The sequence below is a fragment of the Erinaceus europaeus genome, chromosome 7, assembly GCF_950295315.1.
Source record: "Erinaceus europaeus chromosome 7, mEriEur2.1, whole genome shotgun sequence".
In the NCBI taxonomy this organism is placed as follows: domain Eukaryota; kingdom Metazoa; phylum Chordata; class Mammalia; order Eulipotyphla; family Erinaceidae; genus Erinaceus; species Erinaceus europaeus.
In genome coordinates this window covers 69,018,544-69,042,112 of record NC_080168.1, presented here as the reverse complement: position 1 = coordinate 69,042,112, position 23,569 = coordinate 69,018,544, and the positions used below count along the sequence as shown (strand labels likewise).

Sequence of the window (23,569 nt, the reverse complement as noted above, 5' to 3'; positions counted from 1 at the left end):
GAACCTCAGACATGCACATCCTACATTCTACTAGCTAAGCTGCTTGCCATGCTGCTGCAGTTGGGCTTTAAGGCTGCCGTTATGCTTATGTTGATATTTTTCTTTCAATTGCAGCAGTGTATAAGCTTCTGCTCTTTTATGGTTTAGTGGGTTGATATTCACAACATGCTTATATGTCTAAAAGTAGTATTTTTTCCCTCTCAACATACAGTGCTATATTATTTTAAAGCAAGGTTGCCTGGTAAATACTTACTTTGAAAAAAATGAAACCACATTTATGTGCTGCCAGAGATTGGATCCAGGGATCTCATATACATGTATTACTGCCAACCCCCTTTTCTGGCCCCAAGAAAGCAAATTTCAAAGGGAAAGTTGTAACCTTGGAAGTGGTACAGTAGATAAAGTGTTGGACTCTCAAGCATGAGTTCAATCCCTGGTATCACATGTGCCAGTGTGATGCTTGTGTGTTCTCTCTCCCGATCCCTTCCCCTGTTAATGAATAAATGTATATATTTTTAAAATAGAAGTGTGTTGGGAGTGCTGTGGAATCAGTATCTGTATGGTTTCTTAGGTTTTCTTGAAAGGAGGAGGGAGCAGAGCTGGAAGGAGTGAGCTACTTGTTGGCTGTAACATATATTTGAATGTTAACCAGTTAAACTGGCTAAGAGGACTGTACAGTGTGTTCTCCGGTACCCAGGGGCTTGCACCCTTACTGAATCTGATATCACTTGGGGACTGGGTTGTGGGACTGGTAGACTCCAAAAGTATGTGCATTTGCATGTCCTCAGTCCTCCAAGCTGCCATGGGCAGGAAAGGCCTTCCATTCCCTGGGGGTTGCATGGAATCCCTTGTCCTCCAGCCAAGGCTCTTAAGGATTTCTAGAACCCACATTATGGGGTTTTTTAGGTAGCAATGAGCCTACCAGTCATGGAAAGGAAACAATAGAGAGCTTCTGAAGGAGGTATCTCAGCAGTCGGAATCTTTCTTGATGAACAGAGCTGTCAGGGTGGGAGGAGGAGGACAGTGAGATCAAAGCAGCTCAGCTCAGATGAAACAGCCGCTGCCTAGTAGAAGACAGACTCCAAAGCCGGCCTTCTCCCTTGACATGACATGTGACGACCACGCCTCTCTGCAGCTCACTACTTTGCCTGTTTATGTCAGGTCCTTTTGTGTTTGGCTGCCCATCCAGCTCTCTATAGTTTTTTGCTTTACCTTAGCCTCTCCCTATCTTTTTTTTTTTTTAACATTTTTATTTATTTATAAAATGGAAATATTGACAAGACCATAGGATAAGAGGGGTATATTTCCACACAATTCCTACCACCAGAACTCCATATCCAACCCCTCCCCCAATGAAAGCTTCCATATTCTTTATCTCTCTGGGAGTATGGACCCCAGGATCATTGTGGGGTGCAGAAGGTGGAAGGTCTGGCTTCTGTAATTGCTTCCCTGCTGTACATGGGTATTGGCAGTTTGATCCATACTCCCAGCCTGTCTCTCTCTTTCCTTAATGGGCCTGGGCTATTAGGGAGGCGGAGATCCAGGAAACACTGGTGGGGTCACCTGCCCAGAGAAATCTGGTTGGCATCATGGCATCATCTGGAACCTGGTGGCTGAAAAAGAGTTAAGATATAAAGCAGAACAAATTGTTGACTAATCATGAACCTAAAGGCAAGAATATTGCAGATGAAGATTTGGGGGGTCTCCGTTTTAGAAAAAATCTTGTAAGTATGTCTATTTTAGGTATATTTCAGGGGCCCATGACTTTACTAGTTTTTGCCTGAGTCTGACAGCTAACATGCAGGTGGACCCAAGGTATTGTCTGGAGATATGGTGTCTAGAAAGGACTAGAAAGCTGTATCAGGGAAGAGAGTAGCTCCCAACTATGGAAAAAGTATATAAATATTGTTAACTTTAAACCCTACTGATTTCATCTGGGGCCCATACTCAGCATAGGAACCTATGTCACCTTGCCATCCCTGTAGGTCAGAGCTCACATTCTGTGGTCACAGCTAGGAACACTGTAGGCTGCACTCATTTCAGGACCCTTCTTCCTCAAGTGGTAGAATATGTTGTCCAACCTCCCTTCAGAGAATGGAATATTCCCTACCATTGTTGATCCACATTGAGGGCAAGGTCCTGTAGGGGCCCATAAAGAGGTCCATTATGTTGTTCCTTATGGAGATGACCAGTGACAGTGGTGAGAGAGGTCTGTTAGAGGTCTAGGCCCATCATGTCTGTGTCAGAATCCCAGGACTCCCTGACTAGTGCACCAGGTGAAAGGGTGACCTGATAGTGACTGAGTCATCTTTAAAGTATGCCAGTCTCTTGCCCTTGTCCAGCTTTTGTAATCCTTATTTTGTCTGACAAGGTTAGCTTTAGAATGATTGAGGGAAGTTAAATAGGAAGTAGGTGAGAAGGTTGTCTAGGTATAAGTAAAAACTATTTGATTAGGTACTTTTTGGTGTCTTTTTTAGGTCTTTCTCCTTGCTTGCTTGCTTGCTTGCTGCCTTTACTAACTCCCTGCTTGTCTCTCTTATTTTCCTTCTTTCCCTTTCCTTTTGTCTGTCTGTTCATTTGTTTACTTGGTTTGATTGTTTTGATTTTGTTTGTTTTCACCAAAAGGTTCAGGGACTGAACCTAGGACATTAGAACCTAGGGCATGAAAGTATTTTTGCATAACCATAGTGCTGTCTTCCCTGCCCTTCTCCTTTTTGTCAATACTGTATGGTGGTTGTGCTGTTTTATTGGATAGTATTCAGAATTAGTAAGTCAGGGGCCAGGTGGTGGCTCACCCAGTTGAGTGCATGTTACCATGCATGAGGACTTAGGTTCAAACCCCCAATTCTCCCTCTGCAAGGAGGGAGCTTTATGAGCAGTGGAACAGTGTCTCTCCTTCTCCCAAAGTCTTCTCCTTCCCACTCAATTTCTGTCTCTGAAATACTTTTTTTTTAACATTTATTTACTTATCATTCCCTTTTGTTGCCCTTGTTTTATTGTTGTAGTTACTATTGTTGTTATTATTGATGTCATTGTTGGATAGGACAGAGAGAAATGGAGAGAGGAGGGGAAGACAGAGAGGGGGAGAGAAAGATCTGCGGACACGCTTCACCGCCTGTGAATCGACTTCCCTGCAGGTGGGGAGCCGGGGGCTCGAACCGGGATCCTTATGCCATGCTGATCCTTGCGCTTTGCACCACCTGTGCTTAACCTGCTGCACTACTGCCCGACTCCCTTTTTTTTTTTTTTGAGGAAAAAAAAGTGAAATCAAGTCAAGATTGCTTCCTTTGGAAACCAAAAAAACATAGACTTCAGCCAGACATTCTTCAGAATCCGTGGTCTAGAACCTTCTACTAAGAGCAGCATTTGTTAAATCCTCCATTGAAATATTTTTAAATACCTACCAGGCAGTAAACAGAGGGTCTTGAGTATGGATGACATTGCCAGGTGGACTCCCCAGCTCACCTTTTATTATATATCTTGGAAAGAAAGAGGAGAAATAGAAAGTGAGGAAAGAGGAGAGACAGCACAGCATTACTCTACCTACTGTACAACTAGCTTCCTTGGTGCTGTCCTTGTCCTGGTGTGAGAGTGGGTGAACAAATTACATCTCCTAAAGTGGAAAAGCAGAAACAATGGACTAGAGCATGCTCAGAAAACAGAAACATGCTTAGCTAGTAGAGTGCAGGACTTGCATGTCTGAAGCTCCTGGTTTAATCCTAACCCTGGCCAGTGCTACAAATGCTTAACAGGTCCTCTGTCTTCTCTCTCTCTCTCTCTCTCTCTCTCATGAATTTCTTCCTCTTTCATCATATTATTTATATATTAAAGTAGATATTTTTGGGAGTCAGGCGGGTTAAGTGCATGTGGCACAAAGAGCAAGGACCAGCGTAAGGACCATGGTTCAAGCCCCTGCCTCCCCACCTACAGGGGAGTCACTTCACAGGTGGTGAAGCAGATCTACAAGTGTCTATCTTTCTCTCCCCTTCTCTGTCTTCCCCTCCTCTCTCCATTTCTCTCTGTCCTATCTAACAACAATGACATCAATAGCAACAATAATAACTACAACAACAATGAAAAACAACAAGGACAACAAAAGGGAAAATAAATATAAAAAATAATTTAAAAATTTTTAAAGTAGATATTTTTAAAGGAAAAAAACAGAGCAAGCAGAAAATAGCTCACATGGCAGAGCACACACTTTGTAATGCTTGAGGACCTGGGTTCATGCCCCTGACCACCATATCAACACCTTCACTAGTGGTGGAGTAGTGCAGTGAAATCATATAGCCATGAAGCCTCAGAAATAACCCCAACAGCAAATGAATAGAGGGAAAGAAAGCCATTATGATTTATTTGAAGATGCTTTTCATTGTAACTGAGTAGTCCCTATTTAATTTTACTTGCTTATAGGGATAACAACGGTTACTAAAAGTTCATGCTAATAGGTGCTTCATTTTCTGAGGATGTGGAAGTAATAGCTAAGCAGTTTAAGTGTCTTTGCTTCTTCAAAGAAAAAGTTTGCTAGGCCAGCAAAATAGTTCACCTAGGTAGTGCACTGCTTTGTCATGTGTGCAACCCAGGTTGAAGCCTAGCCCCCACCACATTAAAGGAATCTTCAGTGTTGTGGTATGAACTCTTTCTGTCTCTTTGCTTCCCTATCTTTATCTCAGAACAAAACAAAACAAAAAAAAGGAGAAAATGTGCTGTAGTTGCAATAGAAAGACAAACGTCTTAATGCTTTTCTTTCTTAAGCCTGGCTTCTTTAACAGTGCTGAAAAAAAGCATTCTTTGGGACCAGGTAGTGGTAGTGCACCCTCGTACAATGTTACCATGCACAATGACCTGAGTTCAAGCCCTAAGTCCCCATCTGCAGTAAAGCAGTGCTGTATGTGACTGTCTATCTCCCTTCTCTTTCAATTTTTACCTGTATCTCTCAGAGAGAGAGAGAAAGCTACCAGGAACAGTGGAGTTGTGCAGGCACCAAACCCCAGCAATTTAAAAAAGAAAAGAACCTGGTCCCCCTTCCCTCTCAGTTTCTTTCAATCCTATGAAATAAAATGATTAAATAAAACAGTAATAATAAAATTTATTAAAGAAAAGAAAGAAAGCATTCCTAAAAAGAACAAGGTTTCTCAAACTCGTGTTCACATCCATTCTTATCTCTATGAATATTCTAAGTATTTGTCAGCCATTAGCTTTGTTCCAGATATATATTTTTTCATATATATATATATATATTTTTTTTTTTTAAGTTGCAAAGGAAAGTATGTCTGATGGGGATCTCTTGCAAACCCCACCCCCCACCCCAGGGTCTCAGAATTTTGAGGAGCTCTTCTGTGTTGTGACTGTTGGGAGATAGACACTCTGGTCTGGGAGGGCCCTGAGCTGTTGATTATTACCTAGTGGGCTATAAATCTAACTTCCCTGGCCTTTTTCTGCCTCCTCTTTTAGACACTGAAAGCCAGTGAGCTGGATTAAATATTTACTCATGATCAAACAGTCCCAGGGCGGGCAAAACGCCGTTACTAAGTTAAATGAACTCTCCCTAGAGTCCAGTTTATTTAAAGACTTAAAAAACTCAGCCCATTTCATTCAGTTGTGGGTTTTTATGAGTGGAGTGTGTGTGTGTGTGTGTGTGTGTGTGTGTGTGTGTGTGTGTGTGTGTGTTCTCAGTAAAGGCTTAAGATAAGAAGAAATTCCCTCTTTAATTGTGTGTGTGTGTGTGTGTGTGTGTGTGTGTGTGTGTTTGTGTGTGTGTTTTCTCAGTAAAGGCTTAAGATAAACAGACATGGAGAAATGCCCTCTTTACCATTGCTGTAGTGGAGTTTCTCAGAGTTTTAGCTGGCACTTATTCTGTTTTCCACAGCAGAGCATTTAGTCTCCTGTGGGCTTGAGCTGGGATGCTGGTTCTTGTTCCTCCATGGACCCACCTTCTGGAAAGGAATAGAAACTGTCACCTTCTCTTATCGACTGAGGTTCTTTTGGGGTCCTTTGTCTTTATATAGGGTTGATGTCTGACCTTACCTTTTATCAGTGACATAAGCAAGAGGGGTTTAATTTGAGGAAATCTTTTTTGATCACCAGGATTATTATCACTGAGACATGGTGCCACCATTCTTAGTGACCTCCACCACCCCTCTAGTTTTTCTTGCTTTTAAATAGAAGGTGACACTCACAGAGAGAAGAAGAGACACTTGTAGCTCTACTTCACTGCTCTTGAAGCTTCCCCCCCTGCAAGCGGGGATTGAAGACTTGAATTCTGGTCTTTATACATAGTGATATGTGTGCTCTACAGTGTGAACCACCACCTGGAGTTTAAGATAGCAGACCTTTCTTGAATTCTAAAGTCTGGAATACTTTATCCACATTTATCAACAGTAATTTTCTATGACCTGAATATCTAATTTAGCCCTCATTTCTAACCAGAGTCGGCCCAGACAAAAGGAAGAAGGTTCCTGCCCCAGTCAGCTGAGGACACAGTAAAGCCAGCTTAAGCATTTTAATTTTTTTTATGGGAGGGAAAACCAGAGCATCACTCTGGCATGTGCAGTGCCAAGAATCAAACTCAGGACCTTGTACTTTAGAGTCCAATTCCAGATCTATTGTGCTACCTGTTGGCCAACAAGAATACTTTTAAACTAAGAAAAGTATGTGAAACGATAAGTGCAGTCTGATTATATCATCTTGTTTGGTAAAAAAAAAAAAAAAGTCAGATAACTCAAAAGGTTAGAAGAGGCATTGGCAGGTGAATAAACAAACACTTAGAAATCAACTATCAAGGAGGAGTTCATTTTGCACCCCAGTTCAGGTTTCTCAGACATTATGTGTATTGACTGTTTCATTTGCTGTTTTAACTGTCTTGAGGAATTATTTGAAGGATTCATGAGAGCTTTATAAAGTGATTGACTTTTTCTTAATAGAACTCCAGGGAATACATTCAGGGGCTGGGAAAACATGTTTGATGCCACTGAGCTACCTGTAAGGCACAGTTTTTCCACTTTTCACAGAGTCAGACAGAGAAAGAGAGCACAGCACTGCTCAATCATTCAAGAAATTCTTTTTTAAAAATTATTATTATTTATAAAAAGGAAACACTGACAAAACCATAGGATAAGAAGGGTACGGTCCAGGAGGTGGCACAGTAGATAAAGCATTGGACTCTCAAGCATGAGGTCCTGAGTTCAATCCCTGGCAGCACGTGTACCAGGGTGATGCCTGATTCTTTCTCTCTCCTTCTATGTTTCTCATTAACAAATAAATAAAATATTTAAAAAAAAAAAAAAAAAAAGAAGGGTACAACTCCACACAATTCCCACCACCAGAACTCTGTATCCCATCCCCTCCCCTGATAGCTTTCTTATTCTTTAACCTTCTAGGAGGATGGACCCAAGGTCATTATAGGATGCAGAAGGTGGAAGGTCTGGCTTCTGTAATTGCTTCCCCACTGAACATGGGCATTGACAGGTCGATCCATACTCCCAGCCTGCCTCTCTCTTTCCCTAGCGGGGCAGAGTTCTGGGGAATCGGAGCTCCAGGACACATTGGTGGGGTTGTCTGTCCAGGGAAGTCCAGTTGGCATCCTGCTAGCATCTGGAACCTGGTGGCTGAAAAGAGTTAACATATAAAGCAAAACAAATCATGAACAAAAACTATGAGTCACTATTCAAGGAAATAGAAAATGATACCAAGAAATGGAAAGACATCCCATGCTCATGGATTGGAAGAATTATTTTCATCAAAATGAATATTCTCCCCAGAGCCATATGCAAATTTAATGTGTTACCCATCAAAGTTCCACCAAGCTTCTTTAAGAGAATAGGACAAGAAACTCTTAAGTGTTATCCATGGTGGCCCAGTTGGTCCCAGCACTTCATGCACAGTAAGGTACATCTTCTATCAGATGAGCTATCCCTGCCCTGGATGGCTGCTATATTAGTTAAGTTCTCCAGGCAGTCTTTTCTTGATATTAATTATACAGTTACAATTAAAGAGAGCAAAGGGTCTTTTTTTTTAACGGTTGAAAAATATTTTTCAACTTGATTATAGTTGATATCTAAGAAGATGTACCCATCCTAATGTATGATGGAGTGAGGTTTGACAGGTGGGTAGACCTGTGTAATCACCTCCTTCATGAAGATGTAAAAGGGAAGTAGTTCTTTTTCAAGCACTTCTCATAAAGACTGCACCAGTTTGCATACCTACCAGTGCATTAGAGTTCCTTTTTCTCTCCATCCTCTCCAGAACTTTCCTGCTTTTTAATGTGGGCCTTTCCTCCAGGTGTGAGGTGTTGTCTTATTGTAGTTTTGATTTGCTTCAAGATAAGAATCCTCAGGGATTCTTATCTTGAAGCTGTGGTTTGGATATCTTTTCATTCTCTTCCATAAAAGTGTTTTCTGCCCAAGTTTCACTTTCTATCAAGAGACTAGAAGGGCAGTGGCATGAAGTAGCAATTTTTTTTTCCTTTAAATGTTTCTCTGCAGACTTTTATGTACTGAACTGCTAACCAGGGTCTCCTCTAAAGGCAGCAGATTCTGTTCTGGAATCTGTGGCATTGCTGGTGAGCTCAGGCAGCAGCTCTGTCATGGAATGTTTCTCTTAGCACCTGCCTCCAGGCAGGTTATTGGCAAGGGCTAAAGCCCTTCCTCTGGGATTATAACCTCCCTCTCCCTCCCTTCATCAGCCTGGCCCTATACTCATTGGTGGGTTTGGTGGACACCTGGTCTGGGCACAGGTGTAGGCCTGGGACACTGGGGTGCAAGACACAGATGGAGCCCTGAGTGAAGTTCCTCAAGAACATGGCGCTGAAGGAGAGACGAAGGGAGCTGCCTATGGACAGAGGGCTGGGGCACATGCAGGTGCCAGGTGAATGGGTGGATGGTGGGTGGACTTGGAGAGATGGTGTAGACCTGGTATAGGGGGGTGTAGATCAAGGGAACTTGGGGCCACTGCTGTCATCTCTGAGACACAGGGAGCATGTACTGCAGCAAGAACAGGGTCTGATGACTCAAAAAAACAGTGTCCTCTGGCAACCTTAGAGAGCAGAGCACAAGGGAGGGGGTAGGGAGATGGGAGCTGTGCTGAGCACAGTGATTTTCAGCTGATTCCATAAATGTATGTACTCTAGAGCCGGCAAAATAGCTCACCTGGATAGTGTGCTGCTTTGCCATGTGTATGACTCATGTTCAAGCCTACCCACTCCCAACCCCCTCCCAGAATTGACGCTTTGGTGCTATGGTGTCTGTCTGTCTCTCTCTTTCTCTCTCTCTCTCCCTTCCTCCCTCCCTCCCTCTCCCTCTTTCTCTTTTCTATCTCTCTCTGCCTCTCTGTCTCTAAAGAGAGAGAGAAAGAACTGGGAGTTAGCATAAATGGTTACACAAAATATTCTTATGCCTGAGGCCTGGTGGTCCCAGGTTCAATCCCCAGCACCACCAGAAGCCAGGGCTGAGCATTGCTTTGGGAAAAAAAAGTACTTTGAAGAATAAGCTTCCCCACACACATTTCCTCAAGAGTTAATTATTAGTTTGCCTTCATTAATAGGTTTAATTGGGTTTAAGTTAAATAAATTTAATTTATTTAATTATGAGCTGTGCATTAAAATACAACCTCATTTGTTCCACATGATGTCTGAAGTGTCAAGGAAAATTACAGTAGTCTGTATAGCATAGGTTGGTTTTCTTTTCCTCCAAAACACTGTCAAAACACCAGTTTGGGATTGATCAACTTTAATAATACATTGATGTAAAAAATTTTCTATTCTTTGAAGCCATTAGGGGCAGGGAGAAAACAGAAAAATATCTGGAAAACAGAAAATGAAAATAAAACCAAGGAAGCTGTTCTCTAAGCTCCAGCACTTCTTCTTCTTCTAGCGTTTGCCCTTCTTCCGTAGCCAGTCAACAGCGTCAGGTTGAGCCTGATGTAAAGATTCGAGACCTCCTTTGAATCTGGAGAGGTGGCAGTCGTTGACTATGTGGGTCATAGTCTGTCTGTAGCCGCAGGGGCAGTTCGGGCCGTCTCTGGCTCCCCAGCGATGGAACATAGCGGAGCACCAGCCATGGCCTGTTCGATAGCGATTGAGGAGGGCCCAATCATAACGTGCTAGGTCAAAGCCGGGTTGACGCTTGCAGGGCTCTGTGATGAGGTGTTTGTTCTTTACCTCAGCTGACTGCCAACTCTGTTTCCAAGAGTCTGAAACAGAGAAGTTCAGTGTAGGCGTAGGGGACCAGATTGGGTGACGAGACGTCAAGCGTTGGACAGGGTGGGCGAAGATATCCGCGTATATTGGCAGGTCTGGTTGAGCATAGACGTGGGAAATGAACTTAGATGATGCCGCATCCTGACGAATATCTGGCGGGGCGATGTTGCTAAGAACTGGCAGCCATGGAACCGGGGTGGAACGGATGGTTCCAGAAATTATCCTCATGGAGGAATATAATTTGGAATCGACCAAGTGGACATGGGGGCTACGGAACCATACTGGGGCACAGTATTCTGCAGTGGAATAGCATAATGCCAGAGATGATGATCGTAGTGTGGAAGCGCTCGCGCCCCATGAGGAGCTGGCCAGTCTTGCAATGATGTTATTCCTCGCGCCCACTTTTGCTCCAGCACTAATTTGCACTAAAACAACCTCTCCCCTTAATCATCAATGATTGAGTTTGATCATTTCATGAGTAATGCAAACCAGTAACTACTTGATGCTTTTTGTGGGCCAGATCATTTATTCTTCATTAAGACGAGAGCTCAATGGGTTGGTGAAATAGTTCACTTGGGGGAGTTGGGCAGTAGCACAGAGGGTTAAGTGCACATGGTGCAAAGCACAAGGACTGATGTGAGGATCACAGTTCGAGCCCCCAGCTCCCCACCTGCAGGGGGGTTGCTTCACAGGCGGTGAAGCAGGTCTGCAGGTATCTGTTTTGTACTCCCATGCACCCCCATCTCCCTTCCTTTTTCCATTTCTCTCTGTCCTAACAACAATGACATCAGCAACAACAACAATAACAAGCAACAAAGGCAACAAATGGGAAAATTAATTAATTAATTAATGGCTCACTTAGTATGCTGCTTTGCCATGTGCCTAACCCAGGTTCAGGCCCAGCCTCTACTGCATTGAGGGAAGCTTTGATGCTGTGGAATCTCTCTCCATCTCTTTCTTTCTCTCTCTCTGCCTCTGTCCTTTATCTAAAAATAATAAGGGGGGTAGGGTGAAGAGGACTTGATTTTGACTCTTGAGTCTAAGACCTGACTTATAGGCAAGTCACTAACTTTTTCATGCCCTAGCTTCTTTTAGTACCAAATGAAAGTACTTAATAATTAGAAAAGGGTTGAACTCTTGAGTCTGCAAAAAAGCGTGCTCTTTTTTTTTTCCCCTCCAGGGTTATCACTGGGGCTCAGTGCCAGCATTATGAGTCCACTGCACCTGATGGCCATTTTTTCCATTTTATTGGCTAAGACAGAGAGAAACTGAGAGAGGAGGGGAGAGATACAATAGGGGTGAGAAAGAGAGACATCTGCAGACCTGCTTCGTTACTTGTAAAGCATCCCCCCTGCAGGTGGGGAGCTGGGGGCTTGAACCCAGATCCTTGCACGGGGTCCTTGCACTTAGTACTATGTGCCCCTAACCAAGTGCACTGCCTGGCTCCCGAAAAGTATGTTTTATATTGCCTATGCCAGAATTTTATTCTTTATGCTAAACCCTTTGAAATTACAAAACTAAAAATAAATGAACATCAATTCTGCTGGAATAAGAAATAGTAATAAAAAATCTGGATTTTTCAAAATTCAAATTTTCTTTTCAGCTGAGACACAGCTATATTAAATTGTATACCACCATCCTTTTATTTTCTTTTTTTCTGAGCTGGGAGTCAGTGGGCTGCATCATCAATGTCCCCCTTTAGAACAGCTCCCCAGCAGATGGCTCCTTTCTCTGCCACAGAAAGGAAATGAGAATTATCCTCTTTACTAATGACAAGCTGCATTGCCCTGAGAGGGAAGCATGCTGTCTATCTACAGTGCAGCCTCCACCTCCTTTTTTTTTAATTATCATTTTTTAGATACAGAGAGGAAGACGTGTGTGTGTGTGTATGTGTGTGAGAGAGAGAGAGAGAGAGAGAGAGAAGACTGACCCCAACACCAAAGCTTCCTTCAGTGTGGTGGGGGCAGGGCTCAAACCCCAGTGGTACACATGGCAAAGCCTCTTTTGCCTTTTTAAAAAAATTTTATTTACTTATTTTCTCTTTTGTTGCCCTTGTTGTCTTTTTATTGTTGTATTTATTGTTATTGATGTCGTTGTTGTTGGATAGGGCAGAGAGAAATGGAGAGAGAAGGGGAAGACAGAGGGGGAGAGAAAGATAGACACCTGCAGACCTGCTTCACTTCCTGTGAAGGGACTCCCCTGTAGGTGGGAGGCCAAGGGCTCAAACTGGGATCCTTACGCTGGTCCTTGCACTTCGCGCCATGTGCACTTAACCCACTGTGCTACCACCCGACTCCCCTCTTTTGCCTTCTGTAGAGATTTGGTCAAATATCTATATATAGGCAAGAGCCTGCTTTCAGACACCAAGCTTCTCAGAAGCTCCAGCACTCAAAGAGTTAATCTGGAATCTGGGCTGAGCTGGGAGGGCAGAGACCCAAACTCCATATCTTTGTTCCAGTTCCCAGATGGCCATCCTGTCTGCTAGTCCCCACTGAAGCACGACTATTTTTGAGCTGGTATAGCCTCAACCCAGATGTTCTCGGCTGTAATAATGTGTTTCTTTTATGGTGTCTCCTCTGTGTCTTGGCAAAGAAGCTTGAAAGAGCCTTTGTTTCCCTTGGTCAAATAAACAGTGAGACCTTCCAGGAGGTGGAGGAGCTCAGGATGATAAAAGGGAGAGAAACAGGCTTGGAAGCAGGAGGGGGAAAAAATCCTCTTCCTTTGATGGCATTTGCAGAGAAATCCTGCAGACCATCACCTTGCCTTTTGGTGTGGTTTGTTACATTTTGGTGTGAGTGAGGTAGGTGTGTGTGTGTGTGTGTGTGTGTGTGTGTGTGTGTGTGTGTGTCCACGCGCGCATGTGCACACGCATGGTTCAGTCAGAAGACCAAACTGTTAGATCTCTAATGCATCATAGGCTAAAGAGGAATCTAGTCATGAGGGAGCTACCTCCTGGCATAGTGAACTTTCTCAGACCAGCACATGAGAGCAAAAGTTTTAGGTGAACCCTGAATACTAGTTTGTAGCACTGAGGACCTGGTGTTCACCTCTTAAGCCACTCTCCTGCCCACATTGCTCTCCTCACCTCTCTTGCTCCTGTCTCCCTCCAAGGTATGCAAAATAATATTTGATCTGAATTATCCTGGCAGGAAGCAGACTCCACATGGAGCCATCTGGAAGCACACACTTAAGAACAGTAGGAACTTGGGCTGGGGATACATCCTAATAGTTTTGCAGAAAGATGTCTGAGGCGCCAAGGTCCCAGGTTCAATTGCCAGCACCACAGGGAGCAGTGCTCTGGTTAAATATATAAACAAACAAACAAACAAACAAATAAAGGAAATGGGGCCTGAAGCAGCATCATGGTGGCAAAAAGATTTTCATGTCTGATGTACCAAAGATCCCAGGTTCAATCCCCAGCACCATCACTAAGCCAGAGCTGAGCAGAGCTCTAAGTAAGTAACAAAAAAGATAAAATTAGGTCCTGGGGGAATAGCAGTTCTTCAAAAAGATACTCATGGCTCTGAAATCCCAGGTTTAATCTCCAGCACCACCACCAGCAAGAGCTGAGCTGTGCTCTGGTAATGAAAATCAAACAAAACAGTGCTGTGAATGATTGACTCACTGTTGTTCTTCTTGTTTTATTATTTTTTAAAATATTTACTTATTTAATTGATAGATATAGAGAGAAAGAAAGAGGAGGGGGATATAGGGAGAGAGCAAGAGAGAGATACCTTCAGCATTGATTCACCACTAGTGAAGTCTTCCCCCCTGCATGTGGAGAGCAGGGGCTTGAACCTGGGTCCTTATGCACAGTAACATGTGCACTCAACCAGGTGTGCCACTACCTGGCCCCTTCTTTATTTTTAACAAGAGCAGTACTCAGCAGTGCTCCTCACAGTTCCTATTCCCCCTCCTTCAGCAGCTAGGCCTGGGCTCAGCCCCTTGCACACACTGGCTAGGTCAGGTCTCCCTGATCCTTAAGTGGCTCTGTGCCCATGGTGGAGTACAGACTGTGAGCAGCCCCAGCTCCCAGAAGCCTCACTTTGTCTTTTCTTCCCGGGCTGTCCCCAGCCCACTCTGTGTGGTGTGATCCAAAGAAAACAGGCCCTCAAGGCAGCTGGGGGCAGCTGAGCCAGGACTACGTTTCCTGCCCTGTCATTGCAGGCAAAGGGAGAGAGCAAGTGACCCTCCAGATACTAGATAGTGGCCATCTTGTAGATGGGGGGTGGGAGCGGGAGAGGCGTTAGGGAAGGGAGCTCCAAGTCTTTGGAGAGGTGATTTTCCAAGCAATGAGCACATGGGATGTCAAAGGAGAGGCTGATATTGTTCCATCTTTTGCCACTGAAATACAAAGTGCTCATTACTACAGTCAGCGTGAATGACGAGATTGTGGTTTTGTGTTTTGAACCAGTCCTGGCAAGGGAACAGAGCTTTGTACTCAAGTGGTAACTTTTTGTCAGCTTCCATCAGAGCCCTTGAGGTGGCCTTGAGGTAGCCAGTGAAGCAGTGCGGAGAGTTCTGGCTAGTTTGGTCTTGAGGGAGAAAGGAGCTTGGCTGCCCCAGAGACTCTGTTCATACACACTGTGGGGGCCACTATGTACTTGTAGGAGATGGGAAGAGTGTCCATGGGACTGAAAGCCAAACTCAGGTCAACACACACCAAGGGAAGACTGACTGCTGAAAAAATGTTACCATTTGAGTACAAAGCTCTGTTCCCTTGCCGGGACCTGGGTTCGAGTACCCAGTCCTCAGCTGCAGAGGGAAAACTTCACAAGTGGTGAAGCAGCGTTGCAGGTGTCTCTCTGTCTCTCTGTCTCCCCATTCCTTTCAATTTCTGGCTTTCTCTATTCAAAAATAAATAAATAAATAAAGACAATTTAAAAAACATTTTTTAAAAAGGAGAGATCATTTGAATATTGGTAGTTAAGCCAGAAAAGAAATGTTTCATTCACATGACAGTATAGTATAGCATTATATGAATTTCAGGTATGTGTTATTAAAATCAACATCTGCATATCTACTTTAAGTTTACTCTGAAAGTCCAGTCTATCCCCCATCATGCATTTGACCCTTTTTACCTAATTAATCCTATTCCCTTCCCTTTTAGTCACCACTAACTTACTTTCATAGTCTAAAAGTTCATTTTTGTGCTATTTAGTTCATTCATTTATTTGATTTCTCTAAGTACCACACTTGTGTGAAATCATACCACATTTGACTTTTTTCATTTGTATGATTTATTTCAGTAAGCATCATACCATCTAGGTTGTTCTTGTTGTAGCCAATGGTGGGGCTTAATAGTTTTATAGCTGAGTAGTATTGCATTGAATATTGCTAGTAAGACCCAACAGAATTGTTTATTTTGCAGTACTACTTATATGTCACGCATGCATATGTGCACACACACACATTCCATGTGTATATGTACCACATCTTTATCCACTCATCTTTGGGTATTATTTCCAGTTCTTGACTATTGTAACTAACACTGTAATAAATGTGAGAGTGCATAAATCTCATTAAATTACTATTATATTTCCTCCATTTTACTTGAAATACATAAATATATAGTAGTTTTATATATTTTTGAGATAATTTTGTTTTACAAGTGCCTGACTGAGTATACTATAGCCCCAAGATTATGCCTAAATAGAATTTTGTGGTTATAGATCCACGCAGAGTGGATAGACTCTATGCCATAAGTTGACTCTCTCCAGCACCACCATCTAGGGTCTATAACTATGGCAGCTGAATTCCAATATGGCTTCCAGCTGGTTTACAACTCATTTTCTGTTTCTTGATGCTGTAAAGTTGTAGGCACTGAATTATAATAAGGTTGGGATACCAGGATTTCAGTTCAGCATGCCTTTTGATCACCAGATTGAAGGTCTCTTTTAGGTCTCTTCCTGATTGTAGAGTGTTGTAACATAGACTATCACAGAGAGGCAGTTTATCTTTGATGGATTGTCTCTGTCTTCACTGCCTGGATGCTGAGATTTTTGTCCTTTGTTATGAAAGATTATCTGAGATCTGACTTAATTTTTCTGTGGAATTTTTCATGTATTTTATGGTTTTTCTGTTTTTGTAAAAACCAAGGAAAACATACTCTGGTCATCTGCTGTCTTCAATCCTGCCTCTAGTGTTTTTCTATTTTAAAGTTAAATATCCAGAGGTGGAATAACTGGATTATGTGAAATTTCTATTTTTAATTTTTTAAAGATTGTTCATACTACTGTCCATTATAACTCCACTAATTTACATTCCACCAACAGGATACACAGGGGCTCCCTTCTCTCCACATTCTTTCTTAACTCTTGCTTTTTTCTTGTCTTTTGGACAAGGACTGAGGTTTTGTGTCTTGTACTGTGTTTTGATGTGCATTTCCTTAGTATTAAGAGTTGATGAACACCCTTTTATCTGTTTGTTGTCTATCTGTAAAGACAAAAAATGAGAAAATATAAGTTTCTTCTGTAATTTCCTTTTAGATTTTCATTCCTACCCATCACATTTCCTTTAATGTCTTTTTTTGTTGTGTTTCTATTCTTTATCACTTTGCAGTTAATAAGTTCAAATCATGGTCTCAGTACTCAGGTATCTAGGAAAGAATCATGTTGTTTTTGTTCATTCTTTTCAAATACCTAGACTAATAACATTTAATAAGATCCTTTGAAAAAGAAATCTTGTACACAAATTATATTTAGCTGTGATACTGTCAGCTTGCATCTCACCAAGGCAGAATTCTCTACAAGTATATTTAAGGGAAGGGGAGTGCAGAGTTTTGTGTCTTGAGTGAGAATGTTAACCACAGGTATTTCCATAAAATCTGGGGGGTAAAATCCATTCTGAAACTGACAACTAATTAACTTTATTCTATTTCCCTATCAGTTATTCTTTCTTGTTTTGGTCATCTCCAGGGTTTTACTACTCTGGATCACTTTTGCAGATTGAAAAAGAGAAGCAGAGAGAGGGGAAAAAAGCCACGGTGCTGAAGTTTCTTCCAAATCATTGAGGACTAGGTTTGAACCCTCATCTTTCACATGGCAAAGCAATGCACTATCCAAGTGAGCTATTTTGCCAGCCTTCAGTTTTTTTGTTTGTTTGTTTCTAAAGGGTTTTCTTCGTGCTGTCTTTGCCATTTCATCTGCAGTATTCCTTGAGGCTTAATCATTTCTACTAGTTGTTGCTTGTTTTTATATTAGGGGATGATACTGAGAAGGTTCTAAGATATTTAGATGAAAGGAATAAGAGACTGTTATATAAGAAATACAAATTTCTGGTTTATTTGCTTTGTTAACTTTCCTATTCAGAACTTCCCAGTACTTTAAGGCAGTTTTATAAGTACAAAGGGCCACATAACCTGTTTCAATTAGCACACTGTGATGTAATTCAGTTGAATTGAAAATCCAGATTGCACTGACACAGTAGTGATAATACTGTTATGTCTGATTCCAAGTTGTGATGAGAGAAAGATGGCTGAGATTTGAGAACATCCTGGCTCTGAGCAGGAACTGTGATCACCCTTACATACCTGGCTTCATCCATTTCTCACCCTAATGGATGGGGAGGACTACTGCTTGCTGATTTTACTAGAAGGGAGCTGAGGCAAGACATCACGATTTCCTGGTAGCCACATAGCAACTTAGTCAATGACAAACCCAGGACTTGTCCCTAGCCTATTGACTGCAAGGTATCTAACTGTAAGATGGATGACCTTTTTTTGACAAATTTCCTTTTTCCTTTTATTTGATGTGGTGCCAGGGAATAAGGCAAGGACATTGTGTATACAAGCCTCCCTGACCCATTTCTGGGTTTTTTTTGTTTGTTTGTTTATTTTTTTTAAGATTTGTTTGTTTATAGGGGGGAAGGGAGAGGAAGAGGGAGAATCACTACAAAATATGCAATGCCAAAAGTCAAATACCATTGCACCACCTCAGAGAGGGGGAGGAAAGATAATACAGTACCACCTCACCATCCATGGAACCCCTGGGGTCATCCATGATGTTCCTGTAGTGATAGAGCTCAAACCCAAGGTCTCACACACAGCAAGGACTTCTCTCTACCAGGTAAGCCATCTCCTACTCCTAGTCTCTATACTCTCTGAGTAGTTCTCCTCCCTCCTCAGCTTCCTCCTTCTCTTCTTCCCTTCCCTCCTCCTATCAGTTTTAATGTCATAGAGTAGAAATAGTGTTTATGAATAGTTTATAAGAAAATGTTTTATGGACTCTCCCATGGAATGTCAGAGTACATTTAAATTTGAAGATGATTCCTGTTTTAAATTTAGGAATTGAAATGATGGTACCGCCTTACCTTCTCAGTTTCAAGAAGAACCTTTTCTATTTTCTCCATTGTTTTTACCTAATTAGCAATGAGAACAAGCTGACAGTGGCAATAAAATGGTGGTTGGTGAGATGTCTGCCCAAAAGGGAGCAGAGGTCAATGGAGCTGGAAATACAGGCTGGAGAAATCACCTAAATATCCACTGTGGAGGGTTCAGGGGCCCTGGTCTAAATAGCTTCCATCCCATAATGGCACAAGTGGAGAGCTTCTCTACACCATTGGGATGCACCATGAATTCCTTCCCACATGGACATTTCATTTGATTGACACTTAGTGCTTGCCTTGACCACATCAAATAAAGATAGCTTTGCTTCTTAGAGGTGGGTTCTGCTGAAGACAAAAACAAGGCCTGTAACTCATCCATATTACTATTATTATACATTACTTTTGAGTTTGGCCTGAATTTTCTTGCATTTCCAGAATGAAAGAGCAGCTAATGAGTGCAGTGCCCAGGAGGGAACTTCAAAGGAAAAATTCAGCTCAGAAGTCCTGTGTTCATAAACAAATATTGCAGCATTGCTTAACAAAGGAAAAACTGCTTGCTTAGCTGGACTGCTTTTGATATGCTCTGAGTTTGAAAAGGAAAATCAATGAGAAACAGTTTTAGGCACTAACATGGAAACTGAACTCTCCAAGCATATTTGAAAAGTGGTCTGTCACAGTCAACCTTTGCTTCTACATGTGCACAGCTGGCTGCCCAAGATACAGATGTTAAAAGACCATCTGGCCACTGTTTAGTCATCTAAGATGCTGGTAAACAGGGATGTCAAAACAAAAGTATGTAGATGGATGATAGGTAGATCGAAGATAGATGGCAGATAATTGAGGTGAAATTTTAAAAGTGATGTCAGAATGATTCTGTAGGCAAAAGGGTGCAAATCCTATTACTCTCTCCCCATTCATGTGAAAAATACTAATTTTCAAAAGCACTCTTGCTTAAGTGATGATATCTTGTTAAGGACTACTTGTAAATGCCCCCCTCTTATACATGTTGACACCACATTTCAAAGTCACACATTTATCTTATTTTACTTCAAAGATAAATTATACTACAAATTTATAGGCAGCTGCAAATTGACACTGATTTTTTTCCCCCTGGATGATGTATCTATATGATTTGTCTCCTAGATTGCTGAAATTGGCTTTCATTTTTCTGAATGACAGAATGTACTTAAAAATAATAGTCGGGAGTCGGGCGGTAGCACAGTGGGTTAAACGCAGGTGGCGCAAAGTACAAGGACCAGTATAAGGATCCCAGTTCTGGACCCCGGCTCCCCACCTGCAGGGGAGTCGCTTCACAGGTGATAAAGCAGTTCTGCAGTTGTCTATCTTTCTCTCCTCCTCTCTGTCTTCCCCATCTCTCTCAATTTCTCTCTGTCCTATCCACCAACAATAACATCAATAACAATAGCAACAACACCAATAGCAACAACAACAAAACAAGGACAACAAAAGGGAAAATAAATAAATATAAAATTTTTTAAATGTTGATAGTCATCTAGACTCTACATATAAACAAAGCCATTTGGTAGTTGTCTTTTACCAGTTTCACTTGTTTTATTAGCACAATCATCACCTCCATTTACATTCATTTTGTTCCAAACAATATAATCTCATCTTTTTTGTTGCAAGGTAGTTAGTACTCCATTGTGTATATATCCAGTCATCAGTCAGTGGTCAGATGGCCATCTAACATCTGTCTCTGACAACCAGCTGTGCACATGTAGAAGCAAAGGTTGACGACATTAGACCACTTTTCAAGCATGCTCAGAGAGCTCAGAAGTCCTATGTTTATAAACAAATATTGCAGCATTGCTCAACTTGCTTAGCTGCACTGCTTTGGATATTTTCTGAATTTAAAAAGGGAAATCAGTGAGATACAGTTTTAGGCACTAACCTGGAAACTGAGATAGAGAGGGAAAGAGGAAGAGAGAGACCTGCAGCTTTGCTTTACCATTCCTGATGTTTTTCCCCTGCAGGTGGAGATGGAGACCCAAACTCAGGTCCTTGCACATAGTGACATGTATTCTTTACCAACTGCACCACCACCTGGACCTTATGGAGGTTTAAATCTCCTGGGCACAGACCATTGCTGTAGGTGCTCTTTTTGTATCTCCAACCTGTGAGCAGACAAGGGGCTGACTTGTTCTTGTGGTTTCCAGGTACCAGCAAGGTCAACCTTGTGAAGATTCCCTCCACAGCCTCCAGCCCTCGGGACACGGCCCTGGCAGCTGTCATCTGCAGCGCCCTGGCCACTGTCCTCCTGGCCCTGCTCATCCTCTGTGTCATCTACTGCAAGAGGCAATTTATGGAGAAGAAGCCCAGCTGTAAGTGTTGAGCTCAGTCTTGTAACGTGTGGATAATGTTCCCTTGGCTGATCAGCCCTGTCACTTGTCTCAGACAGGACACCAGGAGCTGACCTTGCATGTGAAAGTGGCCTTCCCAGCTACTCACATGACTTTGTAGAAGTGGATGGGGTGAATGGCACCTCTCTATGAGGACACTGTAAAGGCAAGGGTGTACTCAGGCTGCTAGGCAAATATGACATGCATACTAAGTTTTGGCAACCTGAGTACATTATATTTTGAAATTTCTTGACACATGATTTCTTTCTTCCTTTCCTCCTTCCTTCCTCCCTCTCTCTCTCTCCATCCCCCCTCCCTCCCTTTTTCTTTCTCTATCTCTTTTAATTATCACCAGAGTTATTGCTGGGGCTCAGTGCCTGCATAAGAAATCCACCATTTCTGGCAGGCTTCCCCCCCCTTCGTTTTTGAAATAGAAATTGAGAGGGAATGGGCAGAGAGGGAGAGCTAGCATGAGAGTGAGAGAGACACCTGCAGCACTGTTTCATCATACATGAAGCTTTCCCCTGCAATGGGGGATCAGAGACCTTGAACTCAGGTCCTTGTGCATCACTATGTGTGCTCTCTACTGAGTGTGCCATTGCCCAGTGTCCTCTCAACACATGATTTCATATTTACACCTTTCCAGAAGAAAGAATTCTCTTATGTGGTGCTGGGGAATGAACTCCAAACCTTGCACCTATGCAATACTACTAAGCAGCACCCCCAGTGATTTTTGTTTTATTTATTTCTTTTTGAGAGCGACCAGAAGGGAGGAGATGGCTTAACACTGCTCCACAAGCCATAGAGCTCCCTTGGTGCTGTCCATGGTGCTGAAAGAGCATAGCTCATCATCCACCCCACCCCCAGAGTTGTCCATGGTGCTGCCCTATGGTTGCGAAGCTCAGTCCTAGAGTCTTGCCCATGGTAAGGAAACTACTGAGGCTCTTCCCTGGTCAGCCAGTTCTTGACTTGCAGAAAAGATAACTATAAAATGAGGAGAGTCATGTCCTCTGAAAATACAAGAAAGTGATAATGGCACCCGCCTGCACTGACAGAACTCTCTCTCCCGTAGGGTCTTTGAGGGCACATGACATTCAGTACAGTGGCTCAGAACTCTCATGCTTTGACCGGCCTCAACTTGGGGACTCCACATGTAGAGCGTGTCCTCAGTGTCACCAGGACTCTGCCCACACCTGTGGTAAGTTCAGGAAGGATCCACCTTCTTGAATAATGACAGAGAATAATGACACAGAAGCTTCAAGAAATTGTTTCTAGTTGAATTGTTAACGCTAATATGTTTCCCTTACCCTTCACGGCCTCCTAATGGGCTGGGTATCTGGAGTCTCTGCAGTATTACCAAGGAAATCTATGGCTCACTGAACTAGAATTCTGAAGCAGTCCCTAGACCAAGCTTACACTGATAGCTTTGGGTCATTTGGATTTAAATTACGTTTTTGTTGTTGTTGTTGTTGTTGTTATTGTTTGTTTTTTTAGCTGGAATCTGTAGCCTTCCTACTTGGACTAATTCAAAATGAATGCTTATCTTTATGTTTTTGGAGATGTTTTGTTTTTCAAATTTTATTTTCAGATAGGCAGAGAGAGATTACAACATCGAGGCTTCCTTCATTGTGGTGGGAGCCTTGTTTGAACCTGGGTCACTTACATGCAAAGCAGCACACTGTCCAAGTGAGCTATTTTGGGGGATTTTTTTTTTCTTTTTCTTTTTTTTCTTTGCCACTACTGGGGCTTAGTGGTGATTTAAAAAATCCACCACTTCTAGTGGACGTTTCTTTCTTTCTATTTTATTTAGTAGGATAGAGAATTGAGAAGGTTGGGGGATACAAGGGAGAGAAAGACACCTTCAGCACTGCAGCACCACTCCTAAAGTTTCCTCACTGTACGTGGGGAACAAAGGCTTGAACCCTAGTCCTTGCACATGCTAATGTGCATGTTCAACCAGGTGTACCACCACCTAGCCTTGAGGATTTCTTAAATAAAGGAGAGGGGATATCTATGACAAGATTGTCTGTAAGCCATTTCTGACCCTTGAGCTGCTGATAGAAATAATGTTATGTTTGGAGTCAGAGAGATAGCTGAGCAATGGAGCACAGATTTGTTGCATGAAGCCCCAGGTTCTCCCCAGCACCCCCATATGCCAGAGGTGAGCAGTAGACTCTTTCTATTAAAATTAACAAATTTTAATAAATTTCTAATAAAAATTAACAAATAAATAAACCTTTAAAAAAATAAATGAAAGTATAGAGAAGAAAACTGCTTGAAAATTGCTTTTTTTTGCCTCCAGGTTATTGCTGGGGTTCAGTGCCTGCACCATGAATCCACTGCTCCTGGAGGCTATTTTTCCCCCTTTTGTTGCCCTTGTTGTAGCCTTGTTGTTATTATTGTTATTGTTGATGTCTTTCGTTGTTGGATAAGACAGAGAGAAATAGAAAGAGGAGGGGAAGACAGAAAGGGGGAGAGAAAGACAGATACCTGTAGACCTCTGCAGGTGGGGAGCCAGGGGCTTGAACCGGGATCCTTATGCCGGTCCTTGCGCTTTGCACCATGTGCGCTTAACCCACTTCACTACCGCCCAACCCCCCAAAATTGGTTTTTAACTTGGACAAAACTAGATAGAACCTAGTACTAACTTTCTAGCTACATGTGTTCTTCAGTAAAAAAACTTCTGGGT

The 23,569-nt window shown here is 42.4% G+C and overlaps 1 protein-coding gene and 1 long non-coding RNA gene across 7 annotated transcripts in view; one reads left to right on the top strand and one right to left on the bottom strand.

Annotated features, from left to right (window-relative positions):
• TNFRSF19 (TNF receptor superfamily member 19) overlaps window positions 1-23,569 on the top strand; it is a 125,181-nt gene that overhangs the window by 48,306 nt on the left and 53,306 nt on the right. For 5 of the 6 annotated variants that reach the window (XM_060194705.1, XM_060194706.1, XM_016192770.2 and 2 more), the window contains 2 exons: window positions 20,698-20,862; window positions 21,953-22,078. In XM_060194705.1, the coding sequence (XP_060050688.1) occupies window positions 20,698-20,862; window positions 21,953-22,078 (291 nt within the window). Of the gene's footprint in view, window positions 1-20,514; window positions 20,630-20,697; window positions 20,863-21,952; window positions 22,079-23,569 lie in introns of all 6 variants that reach the window. The other variant, XM_060194707.1, reaches the window with a different exon arrangement.
• On the bottom strand, window positions 8,893-10,838 carry LOC132539288 (uncharacterized). The gene is made up of 3 exons (XR_009550547.1): window positions 10,598-10,838; window positions 9,433-9,840; window positions 8,893-9,393 (listed from the first exon to the last, which is right to left on the bottom strand). It is a non-coding gene; the product is annotated as an uncharacterized LOC132539288 (long non-coding RNA).